Genomic DNA, 23540 nt, shown 5'->3' with positions numbered 1-23540 from the left:
CCCTACCCAAATCGTGAAAAAAACTCCAAAAAAAATCATCTTATTTAATAAATGCTACAATAACTATTTATCTAATATTTATCAGGAGCACTACGTACCCATAGCATTGTCAATGATCCCTCTCACATCTGTTCTATATTAATGTGCAAACTCCACACAGACAACTCAGGCGTTCCCAACCTGGGCTCCACAGACCCCTTGCTTAATGGTAATGGTTCATGGCGTATTAAAAAAAAGTTGGGAACCCCTGTCCTAGATTAACCCATTGCAACTGGCTGCATATTTCCAAGCAAAGAGACTTTGCTGTGGATAACCTCGTGTCTCCTTCAACATCCTTCTAAGTAGGGATCATTCAGAGCAGACCACAGTCTCACCGCTTCCCAGATGCATACCGTCTTCTCCACAGCAACCATTTTACCCCCCCCCCGTGAATTTACATCAAGCCGTTGCCCAGCAACTTGGTCTCCATCTGACCACACGACCTCAACCCCTCATCTCACTAGAGCTGCACAAAGAGATGGACACGAGGGAAATCAGGTGATCCCAAAGTCCTCACCTGATGCCACAGCCTCCGACTTTTCCTCTTCCTGTGCATCGTTACCAATCCAGATGAAGACCTGGAGAAGAGAAAATGTAGGTTAAAGAGTCAGCACAACATAATGGGCCGAAGGGCTCGTACTGGGCTGTACTTTTCAATGGTGTAACACTTGTTAATCAGTCCCCACCATCAAGTATCAGAGCCCATTGAAACAAGCAAAAAAAGATGCTCCCTCAGGTGCCAGGAGAGAGATAAACACGGAATAAGACAGACTGTAATGTAACAGGCCCTTCAGCCTATCGAGTCACCAATGCTTTTGGCTCAACTTGGTCTTTTGGACCTAAAAATTCAATTAGTTGCAATTTAAAAAGATGCCCCACCCTGCAGTCCAACCATTTGCTCTGGAGATGGATCATCTTGAACTTGGGGGAAAAAAAGCAATGCAGACAATGTTGGTTCTTGCAACATTATCTTCTCTAGAAGTTTAGCCGAGATATTTCATTGCAACATTCACATTGAATGTACAGTCAGTTTTCTTCATCACCTCAATAATAAACTGTGGTCCTTGGAGGAGACCAACCCTTTGGAACAGAAATATGTCATTGCAACTAAAGCAAGAGTTATTTTATTTTGGGGCAGGATTTCAAGTGGTGATAGGAAAACTGTTATTGTACATCTTTCCCAAATTGGGAGAATGACATCTGATGTTACACCACAAAGGACAAATTATAGCTTATGGACTGTCTCCCCATTGGCTCCAAATAGAACAGCCCTTACCTTCCCTCTCCAACATCTCTCACAAGTATCTGTAAAATTGTTTCCTACAGTGGGGGTGGCTAGGACCAGAGGGCACAGTTTCAGAATACAAAGACATCCCTTTAGAGCAGACATGAGGAGGAATTTATTTAGCTACAGAGTGGTGAATCTGTGGAATTCTTTCTCACAGACAGCCGTAGAGACCAAAGTCGTTGGGTATACTTAAAGTGGAGGCTAGTAGGTTCTTGATTAGTAAGGAGCAAAGGTCATAGGGAGAAGCAAGAGAATGTGTTGAGAGATAATAAATCAGCCATGATGGAAGGTGGAGCAGATTCAATGGGCCAAATGGCCTAATTCTACTCCTGTGCGTTACGGTTTTAATTTCCTTGATCTTGACCACTTCCATTTCCACCACCCGGTCCAAATCATAGTGATGAGTGAAAGAGGTTGCTCCTCACCCTCGCTACTAGAGTTTCAAATCTCCACTAGCTACTCTCTACATTGGGGAGAATTCCCCCTCTCCATCTTGCAGTCCTGACCTCTACTTCAGCCAGATCTTCTTCCTTAGGGGGACAATCCCCATTTCCCCACAATAATCCTACAGCTGAAATCGCTCACCCCCCAAAACCTCTGCAGTCAATGTTGAGGAAACAACATGACCTGCTGAATTCTAGGCAGATATGAACCCCACACACCACTGAACTTTAAGCAGATCATCCTTTTATGTTAAAACACATAAGACATTCAATGGGCTTTTTGAGGTAAGCGCTCAAGTACCCGGGCTGTGTTACCCTCAACGCAAACAGATCCTCCTGATATAATCAATATCTGATATACTGCTTCTAAAATTTCCTGCACTGGCAGCACAGGGCAGTCAATGACAGGGGCAGCTCCAGTGTCGAGAGGGGATCAGATCTTGTTCGCTCCAAGTTCACAGTTGGTGCCCCATTTGACCCAGAGAGCAAATCCACACCTTTTCACTTTGAGCTTCTGAAGGACCTTTCAAAGTCTGCCCCATGTAGTGGGGGGGGGGGGGGTGGAATATGAACAAGTCCAAAAGTCAACCATTAACCTCACCTGGTCCCACGTGTCAAGGATCATGACATCATCAGTGGCCAAGTCGTCCTGCGTCTGCTCACCAGGAACCTCCTCGATCTAAGAGAGGGCACAAAGACAGCGAGAAATTACAGAGCATTTCCAGAGGGACCCCTTCTCCTCTGCCATCAGATTTCTGAATAGCTGAGAACACAACTTTGTAATTCTTTTCCTCTTTTTGTACATAGATGTTATGGAAACATAGAAAACCTACAGCACAATACAGGCCCTTCGGCCCAAAAGGCTGTGCCAAACATGTCCTTACCTTAGAAATTACCTAGAGTTACCCATAGCCCTCTATTTTTCTGAGCTCCATATACCTGTCCAGAAGTCTCTTAAAAGACCCTATCGTATCCGCCTCCACCACCGTTGCTGGCTGCCCATTCCATGCACTCACCACTCTCTGCGTAAAAAACTTAACCCTGACATCTCCTCTGTACCTACTTCCAAGCACCTTAACCCTGTGCACTCTCGTGTTAGCCATTTCAGCCCTGGGAAAAAGCCTCTGACTATCCACATGATCAATGCCTCTCATCATCTTATACACCTCTATCAGGTCACCTCTCATCCTCCATCGCTCCAAGGAAAAAAGGCCAAGTTCACTCAACCTATTCTCATAAGGCGTGCTCCCCAATCCAGGCAATAACCTTGTAAATCTCCTCCTTTTCTATGGCTTCCACATCATTCCTGTAGTGAGGAAACCAGAACTGAGCACAGTACTCCAAGTGGGTCTGACCAGTGTCCTATATAGCTACAACATTACCTCTCGGCTCCTAAACTCAATCCCACGATTGATGAAGGCCAATGCACCGTATGCCTTCTTAACCACAGAGTCAACCTGCACAGCAGCTTTGAGCGTCCTATGGACCCGGACCTCAAGATCCCTCTGATCCTCCACACTGCCAAAAGTCTTATCATTAATACTATATTTTACCATCATACTTGACCTACCAAAATGAATCACCTCACACTTATCTGGGTCATGTTTTATGTATTGCACTGTTCAGGTGCCACAAAACTTTTAAGTTTGTAGGGATAGTTTAGGGGATTAAGAGGAGTTAGTGGTCAGATTAGGAACTAGGATCAAAGATGTGGTGGCCTCCGCTCTGCACTCAAAATCCAGTGACGTGGTCAGGTGAAGGACAGACAGAGTCCAGGCCTCTGTTCATGAAGTCCAGCAACGTGGACGAGTGACCAAGGACATCCAAAGTTACGGCCTCTGCTCAAAGGCCAGCGCCATGGATAGGTGAGGAAGGACATCGGGGTGTCCCAGGATCGGACATCTGTGTGGGCAGGCGGCATGAGGGCTGGTCAGTCAGCCCGCCTGGAGTTGGTGTCCAGAGTTCAGCGTCCCATCGTCAGCTAGTCCGGGGGTGGATACTGAAGATGGGAAACCAAGGGTTGATTGGAAGTTTGAAATCGAAGCCTGGGAGATGGGGGCCTGTACCGGAGATGGGGGCCTGTACCGCAGTTGGGGGCCTGTGCCAGAGATAGGGGCCTGTACCGCAGTTGTGGGCCTGTACCGGAGATGGGGGCCTGTACCGCAGTTGGGGGCCTGTACCGGAGATGGGGGCCTGTACATGTACATGGGTGAGGGGAAGGAACAGGGGCTTGTTTTGCTGTTACTGTTTTGTTGCTTGTTGTGTTCTGCAGAGCTTTGTGGGCATGCTACTTTGATGGCAGTACGAGTGGTGACTCTCGCAGGCTGCCCCCAACACATCCCTAGATTGTGTTGATTGTTAAGGCAAGTGACGAGTTTCACTGCATTTTGATACAGGTGACAAATCTAAATCTGAATGACCAGCATGTAAACAGTGCTACGGCTGACACCACCCTTCTTGTACAGGAAGATTATCGTCATGGTAACGTGCTGTAATCACAGCACACTCTCATCACACTGGTTTATTGCAAGTCATGACAGAGACCATATGTTATTTCTCCTTTCCAGCCAAACTAGTTTGAGTTATTATTAAACTACAGCATGAAGTAGAATAGGCCCTTTAAACCACATCGCCCAGAAAACCCCCAAATTAATCCCAGCCTAATCATGGGACAATTTACAGAGACCAATTAACTTACCGATCAGTATGCCTTGGATCTGTGGGAGGAAACCTACACGGTCATGGGCTGAATTTATATGCAGCACCAGGAATTGAACCCGGATCGCCTGTAAAGCGTTGTGGTAATCACTACGATACCGTATCACCCTAAGCTTACACACAGTCACCAGAACTGAATCACTCCAGTAACAAACCCTTGTCCCATTACCTCTCGAAGGATGCAGCCCTGAAAATACCACCTTTACTAATTACGATGGAGCGCGGCTCTTTCTGAAACGTCACCAGACCGGAGAGGTAGACAACATCTAGCAAACAGATCAGCACCTACAGACTACCTCAATGATTCCACTACTGACATCAGGTGATCAGGCCGGGCTCACGACTTGGCAGAGTTGTGGCCTAGGGTTTGCCTCTCCTCCGACTTGTTCCAGGTTCAGACAATGAATCCGCTCAAGTTAAGACTCACAGAATGCTGGAGGAGCTCAGCAGGACAGGCAGCATTTATGGAGGGAAATAAACAGTCGACATTTTCTGCTGGGGCCCTCCATCAGGACTGGAAAGGAACCCTTCTTTTCCTCGGCCCAATATGTCGACTGTTTATTCCTCTCCACAGATGCTGCCTGACCTGCTGAGATCCTCCAGCATTTTGTGTGTGTTGCTCAAGATTTCCATCAGCTGCAGAATCTCAGCCCAAGAGCCCTTTCTTTTAAATTTCCAGAACACACTTATGCTTTTTTTAAAAAAAATGAATAAATAGCATTTCTTTCTTTTTTTATGCCAGTACATTTAGAGGTAACATCATTTTTTCATAAAACCATACCATTGCCACCCTGGGATGATAAATCATTTCAATCTTGGAGAAGCTTCCCCACGCAGCCCCTTCATGGGCAGTGGAAGGAGACAGACTGTGCTCCTGAGCCATGGAGCCTTTGCATTGGCTACACAGAGTTTCATTGGGTCCTCCTGCAGTCTGGACCGTGCCGGTCAACAGCATTCCCTTATGGGCATCTCAGCGTGCAGGAAGACCATCAAGTTTCGAGCAGGTGAAAGGAGTCTTTCAGAGTCGACGATCCTTGTGTGACCCCGGGAACAGCCCATAGACTGGAGTCCTCCGCCCCACAGTTGCTTGGGATGAACTAAGGTGAAAAGGACCCTCGCAGCCTTCTCCACACCCTCTTCGCAAATCCACAGTCCACAGAGAGGTGGGTGACCACCCCCTCCCCTCCGCAGCCATCCCCAGCTTGTTCTCAATGATGGGGGGCAGGCTCGGTGCTCACAGGTGTGTGGAGGGTCACACAGCTTGCTCCATCAAACTGGACAGGCCCACCTGCCAAAAGCTCGGCTTTCCACCTCTGCCTGTGCACCCTGCAGCCACAAGTTAAATTCCCACCCCCCCCCCCCCCCCCACCCAAAGCTTTACCTCCCTGAGCCACATTTAATATTCACTCTACATGCTTGAAGCCACCATCCTCCGGCACATCATGGGAACCAGCCTCTCCTCTACAGACTGTCTATACTTCTCACTGCCTCAGTAAAGCCGGCAGCATCATCAAACATCCCACCCCCCCATCGGGCAGAAGATACAACGGGCTGAAGGGACCACCATCGAGCTCCAGGACAGCTTCTGTCCCACTGTTGTCAGACTCTCGTTCGCTAAGTTGGACTCTCGGCGTCACCACTATGACCTTGCTTTACCCGTGCTGCACACTTCCGGCAGATTTTACACTTTATCCTGCAGTGTTAGAGTTCCGCCTTGTTCCAGCTCAATGCGCTGTGACTCTAGGGACCAGACGCACAGCCTCGGACTAGAGCAGGGGTCCGCAAGCTGGGCTCCGCAGGCCCTTTGCTTAATGGTATTGGTTCACGGTATTAAAAAGGTTGGGAACCCGTGGACTAGAGGGACGTCCATTTAGAACGGAGACCAGGAGGAATTTCTTTAGCGGGGTAGGACATGTATCTGGGGGATTCTTTGCCACAGACAGCTGTGGGGGCCAGGTCATTGAGTATATTTAAAGTGGAGGCTGATACTTTCGCGATTAGTCAGAACATCAGAGGTTACGGGGAGGAGGCAGGAGAACAGAGTTGAAAAAGGAAAGTAAATCACCCTTGATGGAATGGCAGAAGACTTGATGGGTTAACAGACCAAATGGTGCAAGACAAGTTTTCCATTGTATAATAATAAACTGAAGTGACAGTAATAAACCAGTTTCAGTGCCTCATTTGCTCTTAGCTCACCTGAATTCCTGTACCATCTGACCTTGGGATTTTGTTCTGCTATTTCCTACTAAACCCTTCGTCTTGGCACCCAACTTATGCTCGATTACCATACTGTCTCCTTAACTGAATTCCCAAAAGTTGGCACAATCAGACTCCAGGCCGGGACATGGGAACGTCAGTCGGCGAACCGAACGCAGCCGGGGGAGAAGCAATAAGCCCAAGGTACTTGGGCCGACCTTACGTGCAAGTGAGAGGCTTCTCCCATCCACACTGCCTTGGGTTTGAATGGAAGAAGTCCAAGATGGCACCAAGCTGTAGCTGCTGTCGGGCGGTGGCTTAGACATAGCTGTTTTTTTAAGCTTGTAGGGATAGTTTTGGGAACGGGGGGGTGGGGGGAATTAGGGGTCAAGTAAGGGCTTACGTACAGGGATGCAAAGGAAGTGAGAGGTCAGGCACTCAAAGTCCAGCAACGTGGAGCTAGGCCCATCCCAGGTGGGTGGCTCCCAGGATCGGCTGTCCACGCGAGCAGGAGGCAGGAGGAGGCCCAAGGACAAGCCAGTCATTGTGCCCAGAGTACGAGCCTGGAGTCTGGGATCCCCATCATCGGCTAGTCCAGGAGTCAGTATGAAGGTCCATCAGAAGTCCGGAAGTCAAATCCCAACAAATGGAGGTGCAGCGTCCTGTCCTGGTGCCGGAAGACTGTCCGTGTGTGTGGGAGGTGGGGAAGAAAGTGGCTTGTTGTTTGTGTTCTGATTTGCGCTTGTGGGCTGCCCCCAGCACATCATTAGTTTGTGTTGGTTAACACAAATGACACATTTCACTGTAAATGTGATCAATAAATTCGAACGTGAACCATTATGTCAAAGTCCCAGGCCCACGACGGGCAGAGTGCACAGGGAACGGATATCCGCTACATGTCATATATGGTAAAAATCTGGATGAGAACACTGTTGGTCTGATTAGCAAGTTTATGGACAACAGCAAAAACCGGAGGCCCAATGAAGAATGAAGATTGCCTGTTACCATAGTTACTACGGCATCACAACGACAATTATCAACAGAAACTCCCGAGAGGAGCAGCACAGGTCAAACTCACAATGAAACGACCCGTTTTGTTGGAGCAGGCAAAGAGACGAGGAGGATGAACGTCCATCTTGTTCTTCAGTCTCGGTGATGTGCGATACTCAGCCTTTCCTCCCAGGATGTCCCAGAACTCACCTGCCATCAATCAGAGGAAAACCGAGAGTGAGCGACGCGGGGAATCACACGGACTGCGCATAGCAACTGTGCTGTGCTGGGCTCAACGTCCTGCAAAGCCCACAGGAAGCCGTGAAGCATTAGGAAATAACCAAAGTAAAACGCCGGGCATCGAACATAGACCATCACAGCACAGTACAGATCCTTTGGCCCACAATGCTGTTCTGACAATTTAACCTCCACCAAGGTCAATCTAACAAGATGATTTACATTACAAATACATAGATGCTCGCAACTCATGGCAAATTCATGGGCATGTAGGGGAGAAGGTCAGAAGGACAAATGAATTGGGTTTGTAATAATATTGAATGGTGATACTGATTAGAAAAAGGCTTAAGGTTTATCTCAGCTTCCTGCTCACAAAGCGTAATACACAGTGTACAGTATAACACAATGTTATTTCCATAAACAAACACCCAGGCTTTTTCCAAGTTCCTGAGCGTCAACATCTCTGAAGATGTGTCCTGGGCCCAATGTACTGATTCAGCTTCTATACTGCATTAGGAGTCAGAGGTTTGGTACGCCTCCAAAGACATTTCTACAGGTAAACTGTGAGGAGCATTTTAACTGGTTGCATCACCGTCACTGCACAGGATTGAAATAACCTGCAGGGTTGTAAACTCTGTCATGGGCACTTGCCTCCCTGATGTCTCAGAAAGGTGGCATCCATCAATAAGGGCCCTCATCACTCAGGAATGCCCTCTTCTCATTTCTACCAGAGAGAAGGTACAGGAGCCTAAAGACACACACTCAATATTTCAGGAATAGTTTCTTCCCCTCCACCATCAGAATTCTAACTGGACAATGAACCCGTGAACGCCACCTCACTAGTTGTTCGCTCTCTTTTAGCACTACCTATTTAATTTTTTAAATCTATATTTTTCTTATCAGGAGGTAGAGGAGCCTTAGGTCCAAAACCACCAGTTTCAGGAACAGTTATTACCCTTCAACCATTAGGCTCCTGAACCAGTGTGGACAACTTCAGCTCTGAACTGATTCCACAACCCACAGGCTCACTTTCAAAGACTCTGCAGTTCACCGTCTCAATATTGTTTACTTATTGCGTTTTTCTTTTGTATTCACACACTCTTTTGCAAATTGGTTGTCAGCGTTTGTGTGTAGATTTTCAATGATTCTATTGTATTTCTTCATTCTACTGCAAGAAAATTCATCTCAAGGTTGTATATGGTGACATATGTGTACTTTGATAATAAACTTACTTTGAACTCTTTTTATAATTTTTACGTCTTATACTGTACTGCTGCCACAAAAACTACATGACATATGTCAGGGGCTTTTTCCCCAGGGCTGAAATGGCTAATACGAGAGGGCACAATTTTAAGGTACTTGGAAGCAGGTACAGTGGAGATGTCAGGGGTAAGTTTTTTTACTCAGAGAGTGGTGAGTGTGTGGAATGGGCTGCCAGCAACAGTGGTGGAGGCGGAAACGATAGGGTATTTTAAGAGACTCCTGGATGGATACATGGAGCTTAGAAAAATAGAGGGCTATGGGTAACCCTAGGTAATTTCTCAGGTAAGGACATGTTTGTCACAGCTTTGTGGGCTGAAGGGCCTGTATTGTGCTGTAGGTTTTCTATGTTTCTATGATAATAAACCTGATTCTGGAGAAAATTTTCTTCATCACCTTCTATTGGGAATGATTGGTTTGATTTCCCCCCACCCCCCCGCCTTTATTTTCCTGCCTCAAGTTCCGGAAGGGGAAGGCATTGGAAATAAAATGGCCGTCCATTAGGATGAACAGCCCCGGTTGGACCAGCCGTGGGACCCTGGCGCTCTTCACCTACCTGGCTCGCTCCCCTCAGCCACCTCCGATGCGCTGACTCCCAGGATGTCAAGGAGCTGCTGTGCCCCCTGCTTCTCGGCATCACTGGCTCCCTGGCCGACCCACACGTAGGAAGAGCCGGGGGTTTTCAGGACAAAGACGTCGTTGGAGTTCAGGTTGGCAGCCGCAGCGTCGACCTGCAGGGGGGACAGACGGCGATCACAGGATCACTGTAATCTCAGGCGCAGTAAACACACACGCTTACTTCAACTCCAGAATCTTTGGCCTCGAGACAGCTAGCCCCCACTGAATTCAGGAACTTCTGAACTCTTTCCCGTTCCCACGGCAACCGCAATTCCACTCACTGCAAGGGCTGCTCCACGTAAACAAAAACCTTCCATACATCCCGAGGACTCAATCCTCAGGGAGGGGGCGTAAAATGTAATCCAAGTGGAATGAAGCTGATAGTAAAGGAACAGAGTTGAGCTGAAGGTAGAACAGTATTTTTGGGTAGCCAGTTTAAAAATGGTTAGTATCGCCCAAGATGTGCGAATTGGAGGCTGGTGGGTGGGGAGGTGTGGCAGTGAAAGACACAGGATTGTCACCACTTTTCAATACAGTTGGCAACTGCTGTCCTGCAGACAGGGAACTAGATAGCCGCCCACACCTTCTATTTAACTTTACTCGACGTCCACCAGTGTCCCCGGCCTGGCGGCCCCCCACACTTCTATTGCCCTCAGAGGCGGGCAAGGTGTGACAACATTCAACCAATAGCAGAGCTACTGAGAGATGGAGAAAGAGTTCTCACACGCTACGAGAAAGGACGTACTTCAAAACAAAATGCCCTTCACCCGAGGAGTCATTGATCGTGACGTGGCAATGGTCCCAACTGGAGGGTGGAGTTCCGTTCCGGGGAAGCAGCTGGAGCTAACTCTTGAAGAATTTCCTTCCTCCACTGGTCAGCTGTCCAGCGCAGTTCCACCAGGGAAACAAAGACATTACTAGTCTGTGTGTTGTGCAGGGTTTTAGTGGCAGCGATCTACAAGGACCATCAGGGACCCCCACCATCCAGGCCACGCTCTCTTCATGCTGTACCTCGGGAAGGAGGTACAGGACCTTTAGGTCCCACATCACCAGGTTCAGGAGCAGTTATTACCCCTCAACCATCAGACTCCTGAACCAGGGAGGGTAACTTCACCCACCTCAACACCGAGCTGACTGCATGAGCTTCCAAGGACTCCACAACTCATGGTCTCAGTGTTACTTATTTACTTGTTATGGTTTCTTGCACAGTTTGTCTTCTTTTGCATATTGGTTGTTTGTCAGTCTTTGTGTCGTTTCCCACTGATTCTATTGTATTTCTTTGTCTTACTGTGAATGCCCACAAGAAAATGAATTTCAGGTTAGTATATGGTGACATATACGTTCTTCGATAATTAATTTACTTTGAGGTTTCAGGATATGCTGTCTGTTCAAACTTGACAAAGAATACCTTTAGGATTTAACTCCTAACAAAACATTTCAAGAGCCTTGGAGTCACTAACTTCGGTTCAACACACCCCTGGATGTATCACATGACCCCCATCAACCCAATCACCTGCCCCGATGTTGGTTGGTTTCTTTATCTGCTCCTCCAATGGAAGGCCTGTTTCAGGGTGCTGTTAACTACCTGTGTCTAATGAAAAGCAAGACTACAGCAAAAGCCCGGAGTCACTCTCAGTCCCAGTCCCTTCCTGGGGATTAATGTCTTAGAAACCCCCCGAGTCACCATGGTCAACACCGACTGTGCCTTAAAAACAAAACCACCAACACCTGATGCCCCCCAAGCTATTCAGAAAAATAATCACTTTAATTCTCCCGGCCTGGAGGCTCTCGCTAAAGAGTGAAGAGTCAGTGTGCAGCAGAGGGAGAGCAGTGAGACCTCCAGCGGTTTCTCCCCTTCTTTCTGCCATTTCTCCAGCCCGGCTCCTCGTTTCCTCACCTGCCCATCACCTCCCTCTGGTGCTCCTCCTCCTTCCCTTTCTCCACTCTCCTCTCCAATCAGATTGCTTCTCCCTCAGCCCTTCAACCAATCATCTCCCAGCTTCTCACATCAGTCACCACCCCCAGCCAACCACCTCCCTGCCTCCCCCCCCCCCACCACCGGACATGGTTTCACTCCTCCTCCTACCCCACTTTCTTATTCTGGCTTCGTCCCCCTTCCTTTCCGGTCACAGTGAAGAACCTTGGCCCAAAAGGTTGCCCATTTATTTCACCTGCTGAGCTCCTCCAGCATTTTGTGCGTGCTGCAAGGAAAGCTGTGAATTACTTAGAAATAATTATCCATTCCCGACGCCCGACTCACTGTCTGCGGTAAGGGGGAGCTGGCAGGAGGGACGGGAAGGGAGGTGGGGACTGCCATGGTTCTCCTATCCCATTTGAAAGTGGAGGGAAGCAGGATTTGAGGCTAGAGTTGGCAAGTAGGTAACAGGAGGCGACCTCCTCCATCCAGGGTTTAAAAGGGGGGCATTGTTGAATCTAGCGTTTGGACCAAGAAAATCAAAAGACATAGGAACTGAATTCGGCCATTCAGCACAGAGCCTGCTCAACCATTCGATCACGGCTGATTTACTTTCCCTCTCAACCCCATCCTCCTGCCTTCTCCCATAAACTCTGATGCTCTGACTCAACAAGAGTGTAACCACCTCTGCTTTAAACGTGACTTGGCAATGAACTCCACTGATACATCACTCTCTGCCTCCTCAACGGCTTGGCCTCCAGAGTTATCTGCCCACTTGCGCGGCAGGGATCCCAGCTGGGTAGAGTGTTTCCTCGAGGGATTTCACTCAGCGCGTCCCACAGGTGTAGGGAAGCCAAGTGCAAGCCAGCAGCGATGACAAAAAGCCTGCGGCCCTCCTGGGACACCAGCTGCCTCCCAGTCTCTTCTGGGGCTTCAGAAAGGAGATGGGAAATTATGACTCTGCGTGGTAAACAGGGAAGCTGTGGCAGGAAGCCCCTTAACCTGTTCTGCGACAGGGAAGGTGTGGCAGGAAGGCGACAACCTGTTCTGCGACAGGGAAGGTGTGGCAGGAAGGCGACAACCTGTTCTGCAACAGGGAAGGTGTGGTTCGCCAGCCGACTCAACCACGGAGTCTACAAGCACTGACGCACAGAGGCTGCAAACCTCGAGCAGCACACAAAGTGCCGGAGGAACGCGGTCGACCAGACAGCATCTATGGAGGGAAACGGGCAGTTGACATTTCGGGCCGAGATTCTTCATCGGGACCAGAAAGACGGGGATGAGGAAGACGTACAATTTGACAAGTGTTAGGTGAGAACAGCTGAGGCACAAGGTGGATGATGTGAAAAGCTGGGAAGTGATAGGAGGAAGAAGTAAAGGCTTGAAGACCATAAGACATACAAACAGAATTGGGCATTTAGCTCAGAGTCTGCCCCACCATGGCTGATTTATTACCCCTCTCAACCCCATTCTCCTGCCTTCTCCCCCTTAACCTTTGACACCCTTACCCATCAAGAACCTCTCAACCTCCGCTTTAAACATACCCAAAGACCTGGCACCCACAGCCATCTGCGACGATGAATTCCACAGATTCGTCACCCAATGGCTAAAGAAATTCCTCCTTAACTCTGAGGAATGTGACTGGAGAGGACAGTAGACCATGGGGGGGGAGAGAAAAAGCCAAGGAGGTGGGGAACCAGAGGGATTGATCAATATGGATAGAGACCTGCATTTAGCAGCTCTTTCCAGAGGTCTGTAGTCAAGGAGAGAAACACTGGGCCCAATTTCCACTCAGGAAGCTTCGATGGAGAAGAACAGGTTGGTTCCTCAGTCAAGCTGGCAAAGGGTTACACAGGACGCGCTCTCTCACAAACAGGGTCAGATTCAGCCAAAAGCTACTAGTGCACGGGAACCAGCTTCGAGCTCGCAGTCTGACTTCTCAGACTCAGATGGGAATGATACCCATCAGACATTAAGATGTGGGGGGGGGGGGTGGAAATTAGAGGACGAGATGTAAAGCTCCTAGCTGGGGCAGAAGTTTGACAGTCACATATTCAAACAGTCAGTGCCTCACGTGAGAGTCACCAAGCCCAACATTGCTGAAAGGTTTCTCACGAGTGTGGAATGTGTTGGAATTGAGGAAGTCGTGGTCACGCTATAGACACTGCCTACTGCAAGAGGCTCTGATCCAGCTGCTGCGCGGCCCAGAAACGCAAGACACTGGAAAGTTCGAGCAACACACACAAACCGCTGGAGGAACTCAGCAAGTCAGGCAGCATCTACGATGGGAAAGAAACAGTCGGAGTTTGGGGCAGAGACCCTTCATCAGAATCTGTACAGGTCCATGCGAATGTGCGACTCCTTGAACTTTAGTGAAGATTTCAATCAATATTTATTTCACAATCCTTCAATCTGATTAGTCAAGGATCCAAATGCACATTTTTCTTTTTGACTGGGAGATTGCCAGTTTGCACTCTAACTACTGTAAATTTATTATCAAAGTGTGTTCACTACCCTGAGAGTCACTTTCTTACAGGCATTCACAGGAAAAGGAATACAACAGAATTGATGAAAAACTATCTATAAACAAAGACTGACAAAACAAACCAATGTGCAAAATAAGGCAAACTGTGCAAATTAAAAAACATCAATGATACTGAGAACACGAGTTGTTAAATCTCTGAAAGTGAGTCAGTAGATTGTGAAATCAGTTCAGAGCGGTGGTGAGTGAAGATACCCACTCTGGTTCAGGAGCCTAACGGCTGTCGGGTAATAACTGCTCCTGAAGCTGGTAGTGCAGGATCCAAGGCCCCTACACCTCCTGGCCGATAGGAGGAATTTAGCTTCCTGATGAAGGGTCTCAGCTCAGAACATTGACTGTTTATTCCCTTCCATAGATGCTGCCTAGCTTGCCGACTGTCTCCAGCATTCCTGCTGCAGAGCAGCTCACCAGTGACGCCTGCTGGCGACAGTCAGTATTGCTGCAGCTTCAGATCAACCGAAATAAACACTTGCATCTTCAAAGTTCAAGGTACATTTATTATCAAGGTATGGATGTGTCACCATATCTCATTAATCTCACCTGGAGATTAATTCAGGCATTCACAATAAAACATAGAATATAATAGAATCAATGAAAAACTACACACAAAGACTGACAATGCGCGAGAGGCAAACTGTGGGAGTGACCCTGTCCGCAAGAGATGGTCGAATTCAGGAGACGAAAAGCAAATCGACTAACCTCTACGGCTCTGGTGGAACCGGAGCTGCTGGCCCGAACTTGGAAGAGGCGGTTGTCTGGCGGTGTGCTCTGGCCACCGTCCCGGGAGGTCCCGCCTTTGTAGACCACCAGTGGTTTCCCCCCAAACATACTCATCAGGTGGGCTGGCTCTTTCCCCTGGATCACGCGCACCTGGTAAGGGAGAGAAACAGTTAGCGGACGCAGAGACCAACGTGGCAATGTGGAACCCTCTTTATATTTGGTCACCTTTGTCCTATGAAGAGACCCAATGCCCCCCCAAGGGCATTTTTTAAAATGATTAGATGAGCTTTATTTGTCATACGTACATCAAAGCATACAATAAAAACTCAATGCTTTGCCTCAACGACCAGCGTAGTCCGGAGATGTGCCAAGGGCAGCCCACAAGTATTGCCACATTTCCGGCGCCAACACAGCACGCCCTCAATTTACAAACCCTCACTACTCCGTACCGCTTTGGAAGGTGGGAGGAAACCAGAGCCACCGGAGGAAAACCACGCGGTCACAGGGAGAACGTACAGACAGCAGCGGGAATTGAACCCGGGCTTCTGGCGCTAAGAAACCATTACACTAACCGCTGCGCCTCAACGCCACGGGTCGAGAATAAAAGTCGGCCTCGCCACATTCCCAAAAAATGTTGCTTCAAATGGCTGGCACGGGGGAGAAAAGGTTTCAAGTCGCACATTCCTCTCAGAGGATGTAAGCCTGGAGACAAGGACAGGAGTGGTCAGCAGGAGCTGTGACCACTCTGCAGTTAGAACGACAGGAACAGGCCCTTCGGCCCTTCTTGGCTGTGCCAAACCATTTTTCTGCCTAGTCCCACTGACCTGCACCTGGCCCATAACCCTCCAAACCCCTCTCATCCATGTACCTGTCCAAGTTTTTCTTAAATGTTAAAAGTGAGCCTGCATTTACCACTTCATCTGGCAGCTCATTCCACACTCCCACCACTCTCTGTGTGAAGAAGCCCCCCCACTGTTCCCTTTAAACTTTTCCCCTTTCACCCATGTCCTCTGGTTTTTTTCTCCCCTAGCCTCAGTGGAAAAAGCCTGCTTGCATTCACTCTATCTATACCCATCATAATTTTATATACCTCTGTCAAATCTCCCCTCATTCTTCTATGCTCCAGGGAATAAAGTCCTAATCTATTCAACCTTTCTCTGTAACTCAATTTCTCAAGTCCCGTCAACATCCTTGTAAACCTTCTCTGTACTCTTTCAACCTTATTAATATCCTTCCTGTAATTCGGTGACCAAAACTGCACACAATACTCCAAATTCGGCCTCACCAATGCCTTATACAACTTTACCATAACATTCCAACTCTTATAATCAATACTTTGATTTATAAAGCCCAATGTACCAAAAGCTCTCTTTACTACCCTGTCTACCTGTGACGCCACTTTTAGGGAATTTTGTATCTGTATTCCCAGATCCCTCTGTTGGTCTCAGATATCCCAGGGAGCATCATAACCACAGCATAAAAAGGCAGATTCCCTCCATTGATGTTGCTTGATGTGCAGAGCTCCTCCAGAATTGTGTGTGTGCGCGCGTGTGCGTGTGTAATTGTGTAATGAACAGTCAAAGGAATTAGTTGCTTTTTATCCTCCAAGAACTCCAAATCGGTTCCCATTTATGATACAGAATTAATCACACAGGACAGAAACAGGCCCTTCGGCCCAGCAACTATGGGCTGACCATTCCAATACCCGTTTACACTAATCTGAGTTTTATTCTTCCCATCACCATCACACCCCCCTCCCGGATTCTACACACTAGGGCCAATTGATGTGCCAACCCTCACATCTTTGGGACGTGGAGGGGGCGCGAGAATCCAGGCGGTCAGGGGAAACACGTGCGAACTCCGCACTGACAGCAGTCTCGTCGGAATTGAATCTGGGAACCATGAGAGAGAAGTTTTAACCCTGCTGGCAAAGCCTCAGGTTTACAGATTATGGACCGCAGTATTTTTGTAGCCAATTCAGTACACAAGTTTTTGTGATTTAAAAACCAAGAGTCAGAAGCCTTCAGCTCCTAAACTTTGGGATGAAAGACTTCCTGGAGTACAGGAAAGGGCAGTCATGGTCTAAAAGTTAAAATTTTGATGGACCTTCCACCACACAGTTGGAATATAAACAGGAAATACAGTGGAACATTTTTAGAATAGCAGTATGCTTCCACATGGTAGTGGACCAGCTGGTGCAAATCACTTTACAATGCCAATGATCACTGATTGGGGTTCAATTCCCATGCCGTCTCTAAGGAGTTTGTATGATCACTGCAAGGGTTTCCTCCTGGTGTTCCAGTTTCCAAAGGTATGCAATTAAGATTAGGGTTAGTAAGCTGTGAGCGTACTATATTGGCGCTATATCGCCACAAATGGCGACGTTTGTGGGCTGCTCCCAGCGCACTGCTCACTGATCTGACTTGGCGCAAAACGGCACAAGTGACTGCATGCTTTGATGCACATGTGTCTAAGCTTTTAGGAATTAACCAGAGCTCTTCCCTAAAGTGGAACCCACATTAGACGTTTCAGCCCACTTGCATTTTCGAAAACAAACGTACCACCCAACATCTGAAGCATTGAGTTTAGTGAGTCGGAGGAGTTGGATAAGGCGCGGCCCTCAAAGTATTTTTTCCAGAGGCTCCACTGCTCCATCTAGTGGGCAAGGCCTGGAACTGCATGCAAGTCTCACTTTAAGGACATCACAAAGCAGGATTTAAAACACATTACTAGTTAAGTGTGTGCTCAGACGTGTTCCTATTGGGCATTACAGCCACGCGTGCCTGCTTCTCAACACAACAGCCTCACAAACAAGTGGGCAGAAAAAGTTTAGAGACCTGACAAGATAATAATTAGGTGCTATTTTGAAAATACATACACTGTATTAAGTGTCGTGAAGGCATGGTGCTGGCGTGCAACAAAAGGCATCTTTGTTAGTTCAAAAGTTGGAGAGCAGACAGTTGGCACTCCGTCACTCCAGTCAGAGATTCCAGGCTTAGCCAATTGTCACCCAAACCCCAAAGTCAGGATGAACCAACAGGAATCAGAGACACTTAGAAAACAAACTCACAGCAAAATTCAAATTAAATTAGCTACAAAGCTTTTAATGCAGGGGTGATCACAGACTTAGAGTTTATTCCTCCTGCCATTGCATGAGGTGTTAATGCAACTAAAAAAATAAGGAGGGAGGTTAACTCAAGATTGAGCGCTGTCACTAATTTCCTCATGCTGTGGTGGTAATCTAAATCAGTACCATCGTGGCAAATACAGAGTTAGTAACGAGGAGGGTGGGGAGGGGATTGGTATCCTGCAGTGAGCTGCCGGTGGGTTTCAAGTAGAAGTTCCAAGAAACACAAGACACCGTCGCTTTTGCCAATAAAAAATACCACGTTAGCATCTGAGGAGGCTGCATGCAAGCAAATAAAAGCGTTCAGGCACTGACCCCCCCCCCCCCCGATACGTCGACGGGCACGGAAGCTTCGTACTTCAGAGCCTTCAGCAAAGCAGGCGGCAGAGTGGAGAAAATGAACTGCAGACTGCTGTGTGAGTATCGGTGTGAAGCGTTGTGGAGGCCCAGGAGAGGGAGGGTGAGGAAGCAAATTCCAGGGACTGGAGTAGAACCAAAGTTTAATGTAAATCTGTTATCAAAGTATGTACTGTATACGTATACAACCTTCAGATTCATCTTCTTACAGGCAGCCACAAGAAATACAACAGAATCCATGAAAAACCACACGTTAATGTCTCTCTCCCTCCCTCGATGCGATTTATAGATTGGACTGTAGCTCAGATTTAACTCTTTCAGTTTTATGTTTTTACATTCTGTGCTTTCTTCCCGTTCTTTCTTATTTTGCATAGTGTGTTCATTGTTTTTGTGCAGGGGGGGCATGATATTCTTGGTGCTGGTTGTGCCTTTTTCTGGGTGGGGGTGTATTTGATAGTCTTGTTGCCATTTGCACGATTTGAATGCTTTGAGTGTGTGGGGGGGGGGGGGGGCGGTTCATGTTTTTCTTTGAACGTCCTCCATGGTTTTTCTTTGTATTTCGTGGCTGTCGGGAGAAGATGAATCTCAGAGTTGTATACTGCATACACACTTCGATAATAAATGTACCTTGAACAAACATTCAATGTGCAAATAAATCAAAAATACTGAGAACAGGAGTGGCAGAGTCCTTGAAAGTGGGTGTGCAGGTTGTGGAATTTGAGCATGGCATCGAGATTCCAGAATCTGAATCCGGAGGCCGTGACAAAGTCTGGAGCCTCGAATTAGCTCTGAGGCCTCTGAAGCCATTGACAACAGTCCAGGAGCCGTCGGGCAACAGCTGCTTCTGAGTCAGGTGGCGTGGGACCCGAGAATCCCCCATCTCCCACCCAAAGGCAGCAGCGAGTGGAGAGGGAGAGGGGCAAAAGCAGAGCTGAGGTGAGGGGGTCTTGGCTGGCGTGGTGTACTGGGGCTGAATCAATCAGAACAGTGAAATTAAATCCAGGAACGGCCAAGGCCTGGGTTGGGACTGCACTGGACAGTAGAGCAGGTGATTGCAGAGACAGTGAGGGAGATTAACCCATGGAGAGTAAAGTCAGAATTTGTCGAATATTGTCGAAATCAGGACTCAATAGAAGTCCAGAAGTACAGGGGGTCGAACAAGATCTGTGCCAGGACACGTGGCACGAGAGGATAAAATGGAGGAGGTCACCAGTAACATACGGGAAAAGACAAAACCACGAAGGACATTCATGCACGTTGGGCTGCTCCAGGTCGGTGGGTCCTGGGATTGGAGGTCTGTTCGAGCAGGAGGCTCAGGAAGAGAAGTGAAGAAAGGCAGTCTAGGTCTAATATGTGAGAGTAGTGAGACAGAGGGGTGGTGGGAGGGGGTGACGGAAGCAGAGGAACTCAGTAGGTTCCGAGTGAAGTGAGGCACCCAGCTGCAGCCACTGGTCTCTACTCAATATTGTTGTGAAGCGGCCATCCACCTCGTGCAGAGCAGGCAAAACCAAGCAGCAGCCCTGGCTGGACATGATCTGGACGTACACTACTATTTAACACACAGCCATTTCTACTTCCTCTACGACGTTCTGCCTCACACACAAAACCACAATCTACGTCAATACCTGGTTAACGATTCGGGCACCGCCAGGCCCCTGCGGGGAATTAGGAATTCAGTAGTTAGCAAAGGAGTCTGCTTCAAGCGCAAACAATTAGACAGGATGAAACGGAAGCAGAAATAGACCAGTCAGACACCGACTCTCCCCCCACCTCCAAAGCCTGCCCGGCTAACCACAGAGTACCACGGCTCAGAGACAGACCACTCGGCCCATCTAGTCCATGCTGAGCCATTATTCTGTCCATCGACGGGGGTCATGGCTGATTCAACTTTCCAAGTTTAATGTCTTTCCTTTCTCCCCCCCCCCACAACTCTCAATTTTTAAGGATTAATATATTCCAGCTTTGAACATATTTTGATATGTTCTCAGTTTTGCGAGTAAGAAAAATTCCAAGGGACGCAAAAAAAAAAACACTTGAGAAGAAATTCCTCAAGTCTGAAATGGATGCTCTGCCCCTCAATCCACGTCAGAAACAGTCTCCAACTGGGAAATTCTTCCCAGCGTTTATGTCACGCTCCTGGGAAAGGCTGTTAGTGAAAGCAGATCATTCCTAGTCTACTCAGAACAGTACAGGAAATCTGGTCATTAGGAAATCTAGACTGTTGTAAGAGGAAGATTAAATGCATTGCATGCTTCGATAGGAAAAAAGAAGCTATTCTGTCATAACGTTCACGTTTATACTGGCAACTTTCCAATTATTTTGTTCCACAAGACCTTATGAATGTTAGTCACAACAATTAACTCTTTATTCCAATAAATGATGCTTGATGGCGACTGAACCCCCAAGCGTATCGATCACAAGAGTGTCACATCTTCAGTGACAGAGAGCTACATCCAGTGACTCACGTAACCGGGGAGGAGCAGTGGACCCAAAGCGTGACATCCCCAGGGGCTTGATCGGTCATGACTTGGCCCACAAAGCAGAGATGTTCAACTGTTAGCTGCTTCACAACACCTTCCCTTTCGCAATTCCCACAGATACACAGCTGTGAACCGAAGTGCTGAGATTCGCCAGACGGCCATGAGGGAAACGGACAGATACTCCAACTACAATGCAAGAACACCGAACTACAAAAAGGAAGATGATTGGTGGGAAAGCAAAATACTAGCCAAGATAACTCGAGCCCAAACAGCAATTAGTTTAAGTGCCAGTGAGAATTCTTTTCATTCTAGAATACTCGTAATGTGAAATCAAATTACACATTAAATATATTCGCCTGTGTGGCTGTAGACAGTACTGGCTCTAGTTTTTTTTAAATCAGTGTTTGGCAAGCTTCATGCAAAATACCTGAGAATTAAAAAGCTGATGCCAGTACAGTCAGATAGCCAACTCTTTTGGACTGAGGGACAGAGCATCCATTTGAACCAAGAGGAGGAATGAAGCAGCCCCTGTGATACACGTGCCCACACAAAGAAAGAGCAGAAACTCAAGTAGTTGTTCTCTTCAAGATGTCACCAAGGATCACTGGCACTTTCTTCCACACCAGAACAGCTGCCTGAAAATTAACAGCCCCCACTTAAAAGAAAACTCGATTTTATTAACCTAATTGATCTGGCACCTACGTCCAGCGTTAGCTGGTCGACTCTGTGACCGAGAGGGATGGGTGCTTACCTGGACTGGGCCACCTCCCAGCTCCTCATCCAGCTGGGCAGTCAGGATGGCCGACGCACCAATTTCATCCGGGGAGGAATCATTTCCCTGCCTGGACGGGAAGAAAAATAAAGCACTGACCAATTAACAAATCATGCTCCTACTGTCCCAGTAATACAGAGCAAAACCACTATCAAATATTACAGAAGAGATGGGAAGGCTGACACCATCACCCCCCCCCCCCCCCACCAACAACAAAGAAATCTTCAACAGGCAATCTTCAAAAAGGTGACATCCGTCATTAAGGACCAGCATTCAGGCCATGTTTCCATGCCCTTTTCTCACTGTTACCATCAGGGAGGAGGTACAGAAGCCTGAAGGCACACACTCAGTGATTCATGTTCCCCTCTGCCATCTGATTCCGGAATGGACATTGAAGCTTTGGACACTACCTCACTTTTTTAATATACAGTATTTCTGTTCTTGCACATTTTAAGAAATCTATTCAATATACATAATTGATTTACCGTACTTGTTTATTTATTATTATGGGTTTTTTTTTTGCCTCTCTGCTAAATTATGTATTGCATTGAACTGCTGCTGCTAACAAATTTCACGTCACATGCCGGGATAATAAAACTTCTCAGTCATAACTTTCACAGCACAAACTTCACTTCCCTGACAGGTCTGGAATACTGCAAACGTCTTCCATTGTGAAAGGTTAAAGTCTGTCTCGAGCTTTATAGGCTCATCAGGCCAGTGCTTATGCCGATTTCCATGGCGTGAAGCCACTGAGAGGACGAGACTCCCACCACCCCCCGGATAGGACGCCAGTCTATCATGAGGTTAACCCCCAGCATTTTGCTGGTACCCATTTTCAGCTGGGTAGACTGGAGCAGTGTGTGGTTAAGTACACTGTGAAGACTGATGCAAAATACACATTCAGTTCCTCTGCCATCTCTGCGTTTCTCATTACAGTATCTCCAGCATCATTTTCTATTGGTCCTATATCTACCTTCGACTCTCTTTTACCCTTTATATATTTAAAAAAGCTTTTAGTATCTTCTTTGATATTAGTCGCCAGCTTCCTCTCATAATTCATCTTTTCCTCTAAATGACTTTCTTAGTTTCCTTCTGCAAGTCTTTAAAAGCTCCCCGATCCTCTATCTTCCCACTACCACTGACTTCCTTGTAAGCCCTTTCTTTAGCTTTTACTTGGCTCTGACTTCATTTGTCGTTCTTCTTCCCTTTGAAAATTTCTTCTAATTTGGAATATATCCATCTTGCACTTCCCTCATTTTTCGCAGAAACTCCAGCCGTTGCTGCTCTGCTGTCCTTCCTGCAAATGTCCCTCTCCAGTCAACTTCGGCCAGTTCCCCTCTCATGCCATTGTAATTTCCTTTATTCCACTGAAATACCAACACATTGGATTTTATTTTTTTCCCCTCTCAAATTTCAAGGTGAACTCGATCATATTGTGATCACTGTTCCCTAAGAGTTCCTTAACCTTAAGCTCTCTTATCTCCTCCAGATCATTGCACAACACCTCAACCCATCACAGCCGATCCCCTAGTGGGCTCAACAACAAGCTGTTCTAAAAAGCCAACCCTTAGACATTCTACAAATTCTCTGTCTTGAGGTCCAGTACGGACCTGGTTTTCCCAATCCACTTTCATGTTAAAATCCCCAACGATTATCATGACATTGCCTTTCTGATTTGCCTTTTCTATCTCCTGCTGTAATTTGTAATCCACATCCTGGCTGCTGTTTGGAGGCCTGTATACAACTGTCATTAGGGTCCTTTTACCCTTGCTATTTCTTAACTCAACCCATAGAGTCTCTACACCTTCCAATCCCATGTCATCTCTTTCTAATGATTT

At 47.4% G+C, this 23540-nt stretch overlaps 1 protein-coding gene across 3 annotated transcripts in view; it reads right to left on the bottom strand.

Annotated features, from left to right (window-relative positions):
- LOC140731208 (gelsolin-like) overlaps positions 1-23540 on the bottom strand; it is an 87785-nt gene that overhangs the window by 8030 nt on the left and 56215 nt on the right. For 2 of the 3 annotated variants that reach the window (XM_073052679.1, XM_073052680.1), the window contains exons 11-17: positions 21682-21772; positions 20076-20105; positions 14946-15116; positions 9728-9902; positions 7763-7884; positions 2372-2449; positions 557-617 (exon numbers count right to left, since the gene is read on the bottom strand). In XM_073052679.1, the coding sequence (XP_072908780.1) occupies positions 557-617; positions 2372-2449; positions 7763-7884; positions 9728-9902; positions 14946-15116; positions 20076-20105; positions 21682-21772 (728 nt within the window). The remainder of the gene's footprint in view (positions 1-556; positions 618-2371; positions 2450-7762; positions 7885-9727; positions 9903-14945; positions 15117-20075; positions 20106-21681; positions 21773-23540) is intronic. The other variant, XM_073052681.1, reaches the window with a different exon arrangement.

Source organism: Hemitrygon akajei, chromosome 7 (assembly GCF_048418815.1).
Source record: "Hemitrygon akajei chromosome 7, sHemAka1.3, whole genome shotgun sequence".
NCBI lineage: Eukaryota > Metazoa > Chordata > Chondrichthyes > Myliobatiformes > Dasyatidae > Hemitrygon > Hemitrygon akajei.
Note: the sequence above shows the minus strand (reverse complement) of the source record. Positions and strands in the feature narration are given on the sequence as shown.